The 12,003-nt window shown below is 39.1% G+C and overlaps 1 protein-coding gene across 1 annotated transcript in view; it reads right to left on the bottom strand.

Moving 5' to 3' along the window:
• Positions 1-9,413, bottom strand: part of EFCAB5 (EF-hand calcium binding domain 5) — a 138,160-nt gene extending 128,747 nt beyond the window's left edge. The window contains exons 1-4 of the mRNA XM_062216307.1: positions 9,268-9,413; positions 7,020-7,105; positions 6,579-6,641; positions 4,798-4,882 (exon numbers count right to left, since the gene is read on the bottom strand). Coding sequence (XP_062072291.1) covers positions 4,798-4,882; positions 6,579-6,641; positions 7,020-7,061 — 190 coding nt within the window. The 5' untranslated portion in view covers positions 7,062-7,105; positions 9,268-9,413. The remainder of the gene's footprint in view (positions 1-4,797; positions 4,883-6,578; positions 6,642-7,019; positions 7,106-9,267) is intronic.
• Between the last annotated feature and the right edge of the window lie 2,590 nt (positions 9,414-12,003).

Below are 12,003 nucleotides of genomic sequence, written 5' to 3'. Positions count from 1 at the left end.
TACCTAGGCCCTCTTTAGTCTTTTCTTTCTTTTTCCCTCCTTTCTATTTCTTCTTCCATGTGAGAGCACAGTGTGCATCAGAGGATGCAGCGTTCAAAGCACCATCCTGTCTTACCAGACACTGAACCTGCTGGCACCTTGGTCTTGGAATTCCCAGACCCTGTAACTGTGAGCAACATATGAATGCTGTGTATAGATTGCCCAGGCTGTGGTAGTTTGTTATAGGGCCATAACCCAGGGTCATAGGTATATGCATTTTAACTTGATGAGATGTTGTTAAATTATTTTCCTGAGTGGAGAGTAAGAGTTTGTGTCGTGGAGCAATCAATTTTGAAATATGCTTCCCAGGATCCTGAGAGAGCTTCAAAGATTCTTGTACCCTTCGTGGTGTGAGCATCTATACTTCAATTTGTTTACATAATTAGAAAACATCTTACGTTTTCATTTGGAAAAAAAAAAGGTTTTGCTAGTTTTAAAATTTTGAAAAATCAATACTCTGAATAATAAACCCTATCTAGATAGTATACCTTTTTATGCTAAGAAGAAAAATTAAGAAATATGTGAAGGGACCCTTGAAAAGCCAACATTTCATCTACAATAATTTCCAATAATTGATAGCATTTATAGGCCTCCCTTCCAAGTTGTGATTTCTTCCTTTAGCCAATTCTATTTTTCCAATAATGGGAACACAAGGAAGGTAGTATAAGGTTCTTTCTCACTACTCAGTTGGATTTAGAAACAAATTAATCACTTTAGGGGTGGGTGGTGGAGAGTGGGAAGGGCGTGTCTCCTTTCTGTTTTGTCATCATGCTTATTAATATACATGCTTTTTTTTTTTATTCTTTTGAGCCTGCAGGTTCTAATGTATTCCCTTCTCTTAACCTGTCCAGAACAAAAAGGCAGATATTCTACCTCTTGCTTTAAGGATGGTGCTACAGATGTATAGCAACTTACTTGTTACTATCTTCTTCACAGCCTGACAGAGCTCCTCCAGTGTGCGTGGCTATTATAGGTTGCTAAGCAATAATCCTAATGCTTGTATTGTCCCCACTGATACACAGAATGGAAGTAGACATGTGTTTAGTTACAACTCTAGTCCAACACTTCTCTCTTAGAGCCATAAAACCAAGAAAAGAAAAAGACACAGCAATAGCAAGGTCAATAAATCGGGCTTCTGAACAAGCCCATCTGAAGCTGTCTTTTGACTGGATGACCTCTGAATTCAAGGATCACAGATTATGGCGCTGCCCCAAGGGCACATTAATTACGAAGTTTAATTGAAGACTTTTTCCTTAAAGCAGGTTTGTGCTTGAACATTCCTAAACCTTTTACAGACAGATTAATTGACTCATTTATACATTCACTTAATAAATAACTATTGATTTCTCACCATGTGCCAGGAACTATGTTAAGCACTGGGATTCTTTTTTGGGATTGACACCCTAAATTCCTGTGTGAAATAAGAGTCTTTCAAGCTCTCTCTTAACATGCACACCTTCACCCCTCAACGGTCCACCTTCTAACACACAAAGACCTATTCAAGCACTACCAGCACGAATGCCTTCAGCTAAATAAGGAGGGACACAAAAGAATTCCTCGTTCATATTTTTGAAAGGTCTGGCCTTCTAAGTGACTTTTTATCACTTCCTGTACTTAGTGCATGGCCTGCTGCTGGGCATCGCCTCTGTATAAAACTCATTTAAGGACATAAATGGAAATGAATTATAATAAGACTTAGCAATCTCGCTCTTCAACAAAGAGGTATATAACACTAGTGGGACCGGCTGCTGATGAAAGTGATGAAAATGGACCCCTCAGGGCCACTCAACAGGTGTGTGATGTTCTCTTTAAATACAAACCCAGACTAAAACTCAGCTGCTTTGCACTTATTATCAGGATTTCTTAGCATACATACACACTGTAGAATGATTGCTATGAATGAAGAAAAGAAGCACCACTGAACACTACTGGAATTACAATTTAGTAGCTAAAGGAAAAGTCAGTTTCTTTTTTTTTTTTTTGACAGGCAGAGTGGACAGTGAGAGAGAGACAGAGAGAAAGGTCTTCCTTTTGCCGTTGGTTCACCCTCCAATGGCCGCCGCGGTAGCGCGCTACGGCCGGCACACCGCGCTGATCCGATGGCAGGAGCCAGGTGCTTCTCCTGGTCTCCCATGGGGTGCAGAGCCCAAACACTTGGGCTATCCTCCACTGCACTCCCTGGCCACAGCGGAGAGCTGGCCTGGAAGAGGGGCAACCGGGACAGGATCGGTGCCCCGACCGGGACTAGAACCCAGTGTGCCGGCGCCGCAAGGCGGAGGATTAGCCTGTTGAGCCACGGCGCCGGCGGAAAAGTCAGTTTCTTATAAACCTTTGTTCATTTTAGGGCTTGGTAAGAATAGAACTAAGCAAACCAATAATTTTTTAAAATTTTTTCTCAAAAATTCAATTTAAGCTCATAGCCTGAAAAGAGGTAAAACCAGGGTAAAGAATTGGCATGGCACATTTAACTGCAGTATTTTCTATGCAAATACAAGTATTTGAGTGCACTGAGAGCTGCTTGGCAAGGTAATATCACTTTAATTTTTACAATTATGTAACAAGGATAATGACACTTCCTATGACATGTGGCAACTGCAGTAACAGTTCCTCTTCCCACTTCATATATATATATAAATATATATATGTAAATGTTACATAAATATATATTTACAAAGGGAGAATTCAGAGTATAAGATTTAGTAGAGACGGATTACTGAATGAATGAGCACACTGCATTTCATTTGATATCACATAAGCAACATCAGTATTTTCAGTACATCTCTGCTGTGGTGAATAGTTACACAAAACACACTTCTCTCTACAATACATTGAGAAATTGAAAGTACAAGAACAGGAAAGTCAGACAGGTGTTTGGCACAATGGTTAAGACACCACTTGGGATGCCTACATCCCATATAGGAGTGCCTCTGCTTTAGTCTCAGCTCTGCTCCCTATTCTAGCTCCCACAAATACACACCCTGGAAACAGCGGATGATGGTTCAAGTACTCAGATCTTTGCCACCCACAAGGAAGACCCATTTTGAGTTCTGGGCTCCTGGCTTCAGCCTGGCACAGCACAGGCTATTGTGCACATTTGGAGAGTGAACGAGTAGATTAAAGATTCTCTCTCTCTCTCTCTCTAATTCTGCCTTTCAAATAAATAAATAAATAAATCTTTTTTAAAAAATATGTGTGTATGTGTCTGCCTTTCAAATGAAAAAGAAAAGAGAATAGGAAAGTCCATAAATTCTTCACTGATATGTTTTCTGGAGAGGCCATAAATTACACAACAGAATACATGTGTGAAATTTTCCAAGTACAAATTTGGCCATAAATAAAGTGTATACCTGATAAAAATTTAACAAATTATCTAGCTCACAATTCTGCTTGGCATGTTTGAAATGAAATAGTTAATTTATAAACCTGGCCCAAGTGACTAAAGTAAATGCAAAGCACATGAGGTACTAGTTGTAGAAGTTGGGGTGAGGAGGAACGAAAATAAAGAAACTAGAGTGGCCACAGGTGGAGAGGAATGGACTTGACGGGGAAATTTTTAACAGTGAAGCTGTGCAAATAGAACCAAGTTTACAATGAGGACAAAATAAGGTTAGTTCTTAATATGCGTGTTATAATGTATATGAATAAGAAGTAGTAAATAATCACTCTCAATTGGTTTAAAAGGTGAGGAAAAATCACTTCAGAAAAAATTAGCCCCTTAAAGTTACAACTAACATCTATACAGCAATTTATAGCTTAGAAAACATTTCAGTAATTATTACTGTGATTCAACCCAGACCAGTGTAGTACATATTAAACTCAATAGTTGTAAACTGAATTGAAGTGAATTTACAATTAAATAAAAAAAATTTTAAATATTGCAAAAGTTTCTGATGGTACAGTATTTTTATAGGTATCTGGAATTAGAAGTACTGTAGAAATGAGATTAAGTAACTAGAGTTAGAAGTACTGTATAAGCAAGATTAATTATCTGGAGAAATATGGAAGCATTTACTTACTTGTTGCCTTTTTGATCCTGTAAATTGAAAAAAAAATTGAGTATTTGAAAGAGAGAGAGACAGAGACAGAGAGAGATCTTCCATCCCCCAGGTCCATCCCCATATGCCCACAACAGCCAGGGCAGGGCCAAGCTGAAACTAGGAGCCAGGAATTCCATCTGGGTCTCCCTAGTGGGTTCCAGGAACACAAATACTTAGAGGCATCATCTGCTGTCTCCCAGACACATTAGCAGGAAACTGGATTGGAAATGGAGTAGCTGGGAATCCATCAGCACTCCAATATGGGATTCAGGCATTCCAAGAGGCAGCTTAACCCACTGTGCTACAACACCTGCCCAGACTGCATAATAATGTGGAATTTGGTTTAGGGGTGGAATGAGGATTTAAGCTTTGGGTCAAACAGGATGAATGTATGGTCAAGTACAAGAGTGAAAAGAATAAATAGGACCAAGAACAATAAAAGCCCATATTACCAGAATTCCTCATTTTATTTTTATATTAAGTTGTCTGCTAGGTGCCATTCAGTCTCAAAACTGTATCCCCTAAGTAGTACAAGATAAATAGTCATAAAGGTCACCACAAAACTGTTAACAGAAGGTGAAGAGAATATACTGTTTTCCAAATTGTATTTAAAATGTGCCCAGGATTATATTTTTAAGACGCAGAATCTTAAAAAATCATATCCAGTGAAAATGGATGGTAGTTTTATTTCTATTGTATAGAGAAAAGGCGAGTTCTCTACCTTGGGGTTTGATTTCATCTGTTGCTTCTTCTCCTACATTGTTGCTGGCCTCTGTTACAGAAACATCTGCTACGTTCTGTGAACTCTTTGAAAGGAGAAAAGAAACACCAATTTTAAAACTAGCTGCTTTTCCTCCAAGTTTCATCAAACACTCTTCCAAGTAACAAGTGTTAATTTCTTTGTAGGAGTTACTGAACACTACTCCTTACATTTTCCAGGATTTAATTCTGTATATTAGAAGCAAAGAGGTAGTCAGTTTATTTATTGCATTTGACAAAATAAAATATGTTGATACCACGTTATCATATTGTCCTATTACTAAGTTACAAATATTCCAGAAATAACATTCCAGATGTACACTAATCCTTGAATTATAAAATACTTTATAGAAACATGATTGTATATCATCACATAATAAATACCTTAGCAAATGTTTTTTTTTAAGATTTATTTATGTATTTGGAAGTCAGAGTAACAGAGAGAGGAGAGGGAGAGGAAGAGGGAGCAAGAGAGAGAGAGAGAGAGAGAGAGAGAGAGAGAGAGAGGTCTTCCACCCATTGGTTCACTCCCCACTTGGCTGTAATGGCCTGAGCTGCACTGATCTGAAGCCAGGAGCCAGGAGCTTCCTCCAGGTCTCCCATGTGGGTGCAGGGGCCCAAGGACTTGGGCCATCTTCCACTGCTTTCCCAGGCCCTAGCAGAGAGCTGGATTGGAAGTGGAGCAGCCCGGTCTCAAACCAGCACCCACAGGGGATGCCAGCGCGTCAGGCTAGGGTGTTAACCCTCTGCGCTACAGCGCCAGCCCTGCAAATGTTTTTAAAAACTTCTAGAATCACCTTCCATGTTTGTGGTGGAAAGAAAAATATTTCATTTTAATTGAGAAAAGCAAAGGTTAATTTTATGATTAATGGTGGCTGAATAGTTTTTTTGTACTCTTATACTGATATACTATTAAAAACTAGAATGGTTTTAAGACATATCAGTTACTTAATGTGAATCCATATAGCTATTATTAATTACCTCCTTTTCTATAAAACGTTCTTTCTTACTGGTAGCATGGTATTTATTTAAACACAAAGTTGCTTAAATAATTAACATAGAAATTTTATTTTCAGCATAATGGTGAAGCTACCCAAAACCTAGTGTTTACAGTACATAGGGTAACAGTTCCTAGTTTAGAAAGCTGCCTGTGGGGCCAGTGCAATAGTTCCTACTTTGAAAGCTACCTGTGGGGCCGCTGCTGTTGTATAGTGAGCTACACGTCCACCTGTGGCACTGACATCCCATATGCACACCAGTTGAAGTCCCAGCTGCTCCACTTCCAATCCAGCTCTCTGCTATGGCCTGGGAAAGCAGTGGAAGATGGCCCAAGTTCTTGGGGCCCTGCACCCGCATGAGAGACCCAGAAGAAACTCTTGGCTTCTGGCTTCAAATCAGCCCAGCTCTGACCATTGAGGTCATTTGGGGAGTGAACCAGCAGAAAGAAGACCTTTCTCTGCCTCTCCCCTTTCTCTGTATACCTACTTCTCAAGTAAATAAATAAATATTTTAAAAAAGAAAGCCACCTGTATTTGTATGTACTTTATAATAACTCTTCACAAATTACCTGTCTACAAAGCTTCCTGCAACTGACTCAGTTGAGTCAGTGTAATAATCAACATGAGTTTGCCCTTTGCCACTTGCCATTTTGTTTACCATTTTGAATGTTCATCTTCTGTTTTCCTTCTTCTTTATCTAGTTTACTTTCCAATATTGCAAGCTAATTATTCATAACAACTCTACCTCAATAGACTCTTTCATTTCAGTTGAGTCCTGATGCCTTTCTTTACCTTCTTTTTCATTTTTCTGAAATGGAAACAGTGTTAGTAATGGTATCTCAAAGGAGCTGTGGATGAAACTAACATCTTATACTCTAGCATACGAAGATTTTTTTAAAAGAAAAAAATCATATAGTGAGTAAATATATCAATTTACAAAAAGTTTCAAAAGTAGTTTTATCACCAAACAGTAAGATGTTGTACTATGATTAAAGAATGCCACCCACTGTAAACCATATATTATTTTGACATCTTTTTCCAGCATCCCTTTCAAACCTGGTGTGAGATACTTCAACTAAAAGGAGATATAAGTAAGTGCCAGAATATGATATCGCAACTTAATTTTCCCAAGTTTTGAATCTTCATTATTCTCGTAAATGGTTAGGAAGTTACAAAGACCAAGAACCTGAGCAGGTCTGGGTTCCTCTTGGGATGTTGACTCACTCATCTGGATTGCTAAGAGATATCACAAAATGATATGGAAAACTTGACCTGCATTAGTAACAAAGAGAGAGAAAGAAAATGTTAATAAACACTGAAAGGTACTCTGGAAGATCAAAATCTCACTCTTCCCCCAACCCCAGCCTACCCCACAATTCTATTGAATGGCAGTAAGTTCTCAACTGCTGAACTTTTCCAACAGTACTTCTGTTATTACTGTTGCTACTGACCAAAGCCTATTGACTAGCTAGGCTAGTGCTCAGAAATGAGAAAACTCAGCATGGTAATCACTATCATTATCATTAAATAAAAAACACCAACCCTAATACAATCGAATTGTTTAATATTATTGTCATCCTCAATTTTTGAAATAACAATCAAGGCAAGGTAAAAATTAAGCTTTGATGGCTGCCTAACACATTCAGGAAAAGTAAACAAAGAAGAATAAGATTTCTAAAAGCATTTTTTGTTGGGGGCAAAGTTCTGGAAGCGCTATTACTATTCATATTAAAAACTTCACATTCATATTAAGGACTATTATTCATATTTTAAGGAGTAAAATAGAGAATCACTAAATCCCTTCTTTATTGAAAATGACTACAAATTCAGTGACAAATTATGAAATCACGGCTGTGTCAAAAATCATTTAAGGTTGGAGCATATATGCACCAGGTACTGCTTATGTACACTTGGTCTCTGATTTCAGGACAGTTACAATCTAGGGAAATTATATTATATGTACATAATATTCTGGAATATTTGCTTTTCTGTTTTCAGTATAACACATATTTTCGTTGAATAAGCCAAAATCAATGCCTTTAGATACACTGGATTCCAACACTTACAAATAACTGCCTCAGAGCCTTTTTGAAACAGTTTGTAAACAAATACAAAATAAAATATATTTCTATGATAGGCCCCAACTGTGCATTTTTACTCTGCTCTCTTTGCCAATGGTATCCATCTCCTGAAATTGCTCAGAACCTTTCTTACATGTTAAAAAACCTGTTTCATTTGGATGTACCCAGATATATTCAACTCAATACTTTTTTATTATTATTATTTTTAAAATTTTTGACAGGCAGAGTGGACAGTGAGAGAGAGAGAGACAGAGAGAAAGGTCTTCCTTTGCTGTCGGTTCACCCTCCAATCGCCGCTGTGGCTGGCGCACCGCACTGATCCGAAGGCAGGAGCCAGGTGCTTCTCTTGGTCTCCCATGCGGGTGCAGAGCCCAAGCACCTGGGCCATCCTCCACTGCACTCCCAGGCCATAGCAGAGAGCTGGCCTGGAAGAGGGGCAACCGGGATACAATCCGGTGCCCCGACCGGGACTAGAACCGGGTGTGCCGGCGCTGCAAGGCGGAGGATTAGCCTATTGAGCCACAGCGCCGGCTAAACTCAATAGACTTTTATTGAGTGCCTTCTATATTCAGGAAGATGTTGGGTTAACAAACTAAGACCTACCAGGATGGTGTTATGGAGCAGTGATTTAAGCTGCCACCTACAATGCTACCGGCATCTCACATGGGTGTTCCACTTCCAATCTAACTCTCAGCTAATGGCCTGGGAAAAGCAGCAGCATCTGGCCCAAGTATTTGGACCCCTGCCACCCATATGGGAGACCAGGATGGAGTTCCTGGTTCCTAATTTGGCTTCAGTCAGACTTGGCTGTTGTAGTCATTTCAGGAGTGAACCAGTAGATGGAAGATTTCTGTCTGTCTCTCTTTCACTCCCTCTCTCTGTGTCACTATTTCAAATAAATAAATCCTTAAAAAAATAATTTTAAAAAATCTCCACAAGTAACATAGAGGATGGACTGGAAGTGAATGAGAGAAGATTCCAGGTTCCTGCAAATGTGTATCCTTGGAGGCAGCAGATGATGGCTCAGGTACCTGGGTCCCTGCCATTCATCTGGGAGGCCTAGATGGAGTTCCAGACTCCCAGCTTTGGCCTAGCCCAGCCCCAGCCACTGAAAGGAAGATGGAAGATGGAAGATCTGTGTGTGTGTGTGTGTGTTTTAAATAAATAAACATATTTTTAAAAATTAAAAAATAAAGAGGGGTGGGTATTATGTCACAGCAGGTTAAGCTGTTAATGGGGATGCCCAAAACTCACATTGGGCATCACACTGGGATTGAGTCCTGCCTCCACCCCCATTTCTAATCTAGCTTCCTGCTAATGCATTTGAGAGGCAGCACATGATGGCTCAAGTACCGATTCCCTGCCGCCTTTATGGAAGATCCAGATGAAGTTCTTGGCACCTGGCTTCAACTTGGCCCAGCCCTGGATGTTGTGGGCGTTTGCAGAGTGAACCAGCAGATGGAAGGATGGAATCTCTCTCTCTCTCTCTTGCTGTCACTCTCTTGCTTTCTTGTTCTGCCTTTCAAATAAATAAGAATGAACATTTTTTAAAACAGAAAGAAAAGTGAGAAATGATCCATTGTCAGGAGATAAAACACACACAATAGAACCAGACACAAAGGCAGCCCAAATGTTGGAACTATCAGACACTTAAAATAGCCATATTTAGTAGCAGTATTTATGTACAAAGTTATTTCAAAAAGTTTGAGGAAATATGAAGCTAAAAGATAAATTTATTTTGGTGCAAATAATTTTTTGAAATCCATGGATGATTATTTTCATAACATATTCCACATGAACTTCCTTAAAAACCTTCTTTCTCTTTCTCTCCCTCCCTCTCAAAAAAGTAAAATATATAAATGGAAAACTTTTTAAAAAGTCACAATAACAGAGATGAGAAATTCCTTTGGCATGCTTTTTGTAAACTAGAATCAGATTGGAAAGAATCAGTGACTTGAGGATAGATCAATTTAAATTATCCAAAGCCTAAAATCAAATTTGGGGGATCTAACATACCACTGTAGTCCACTAGCTCAAGTGGAAGCTTGTAGTAGCTATGTGAGAAACAGTCTTAACTCAAGTTTAAATTACAGTGTCCTTGGAGGGCCATAGAACCAGCCTATAATGATCTCATCAGTTACTGAAAGTGCATAGATACAGGTGACTAGCAGAAACTCAGTGTGGGCTCTCTGATTCTAGAAAAAGAACCAATATGGTATAAAGGGCCAAGTTGAAACCCTTGGAATCCCTGTCTAACCTAAACCCTGATACCAAGATAGTAAGAAAAAAAATTGCTTCCCTGGAATAGAGAAATGGTGATTACAAATATTAATTACATAATAATTATTAATTACATAATAATTAATAATAATAATAATAATTAATTACATAGTAATAAAGATCTGAGAGAAATCAGGGTGTTGAGAGCTCAGTTTAAGTTGTGTATTTGGCCTGTGAAGAAGGCAGGTGAATCTTGGAGAATTTGCAGCTCTTTGACCCACCAAATGCTCATTTCTCCATGTAAACTGGCAAGGAACACTGAAAGCAGTTTGCTTTTACTTGGTAGGGCCAACAATATACAGGTTGAATATCCCTTATCTGAAATGCTGGGGATCAGAAGTGTATCAGATTTCAGATTTTCTTGGATTTTGGAATATTTGCATATATATATAATATTTTGAGGGTAGTCGAAGTCTAAACACGAAATTCACAGGGTGAAGGTAATTTTATACAGTATTTTCAAATAATTTTGTGTGCTAAACAGTTTCATGGTGTGGTATTTTCTACCTGGGACTCATATCAATTCTCAAAATAGCTTAGATTTCAGAGGATTTTGGATTTTGAAATTAGGAATGTTAGATGTGTACCTTTACAGTCTTGTCTCAGGGGTACATCAATTCTTCTATTCTTTGCCATAATACATACTACAAGGGTATTAAGCATCCTGACCTCCCAGTCAGCAACACATTAATCCAATACACTGATGGCAGTATGGTATTGTATTTGAGAAGTAGGAAGTAGCAAGGTCTGCATGAGATATATGTAAAGTAGAGGGAGATGACTGCCATTCCTGGTATCAATTTCCCTATCAACCAAGTGCCAGCTATTAAATTATAGTCTCAACTCCAAACTCATTCATTTTTACTCTTCTTTGAGCTGAGACTCTGAAAACCACATTTCATTGCCTTACTAGCTGGCTCTAGTCTACTCTGCTAATTGGGGGCACCTGAGGAAGATCCCAAGGCTGAAAGACAAACAAGAGACCTGCTCTTTCTGGTCTACCCCCTGCCTGCTTCTTGTACCCTCTGGTTCCTGTATGTTTGACCCTAGTAATGCTTCTACATCTTGGTGGAAACATTCCTTTTTTGTTGCAACAGCTGAATGCACTTTGTGGTTTTCCTATAGTTCTGTAGTTTTCATTGATTCAAACATACCAACACCAACCAGTCAGTGCTCCTATCCCCAGAGGTTTGGGTCCCATACTGCTCCTCTTCTAAGCTCAGAGACACTAACAGCTGAGCAGTACTTTCTCCTTTAGAGACCGGAGTTTTTAGCTTTGTGAAGCTACTCCTTTAAGTTTTTTTTTTCTTTTTCTACTTTTCTTTTTCAACCTTAAATGTGGTAGCAGTTGCTCACACTGTGATACCTTGGGTTTCTCTTTTTACCTTTTTAGTTGTCTACTTAAAAACTTCTTATGTGGGCTCACATTGTGTGGCATAGCAGGTAAAGCCACTGCCTGCAATGGCAGAATCCCTTATGGGCGCCAGTTAGTGTCCCAGCTGCTCCACTTCTGATCCAGCTCCCAGTTGATGGCCTGGGAAAAGCAGGGAAAGATGGCCCAAGTGCTGGGAAGACTTGGAAGAAGCTCCTGGCTTCAGCCTGGCCCAGCCTCGGCCATTGTGGCCATCTAGGGAGTGAACCATGAGATGGAAGATATTTCTCTCTCTCTCTCCCTCTCTTTCTCCCTTCCTCTAAGTCTTTCAAATAAATACATTTTTTTTTTCTAAAAAAAAAAAAAAAAACTTCTTATGTAGGTACTTCTTTAACTTCTCCTTGCAGATAATTGGTATGGTTTTCTATTGCCTGTGT

The sequence above is a fragment of the Lepus europaeus genome, chromosome 18, assembly GCF_033115175.1.
Source record: "Lepus europaeus isolate LE1 chromosome 18, mLepTim1.pri, whole genome shotgun sequence".
Classification (NCBI taxonomy): domain Eukaryota; kingdom Metazoa; phylum Chordata; class Mammalia; order Lagomorpha; family Leporidae; genus Lepus; species Lepus europaeus.
This window is presented reverse-complemented; position numbering and strand designations above follow the sequence as displayed.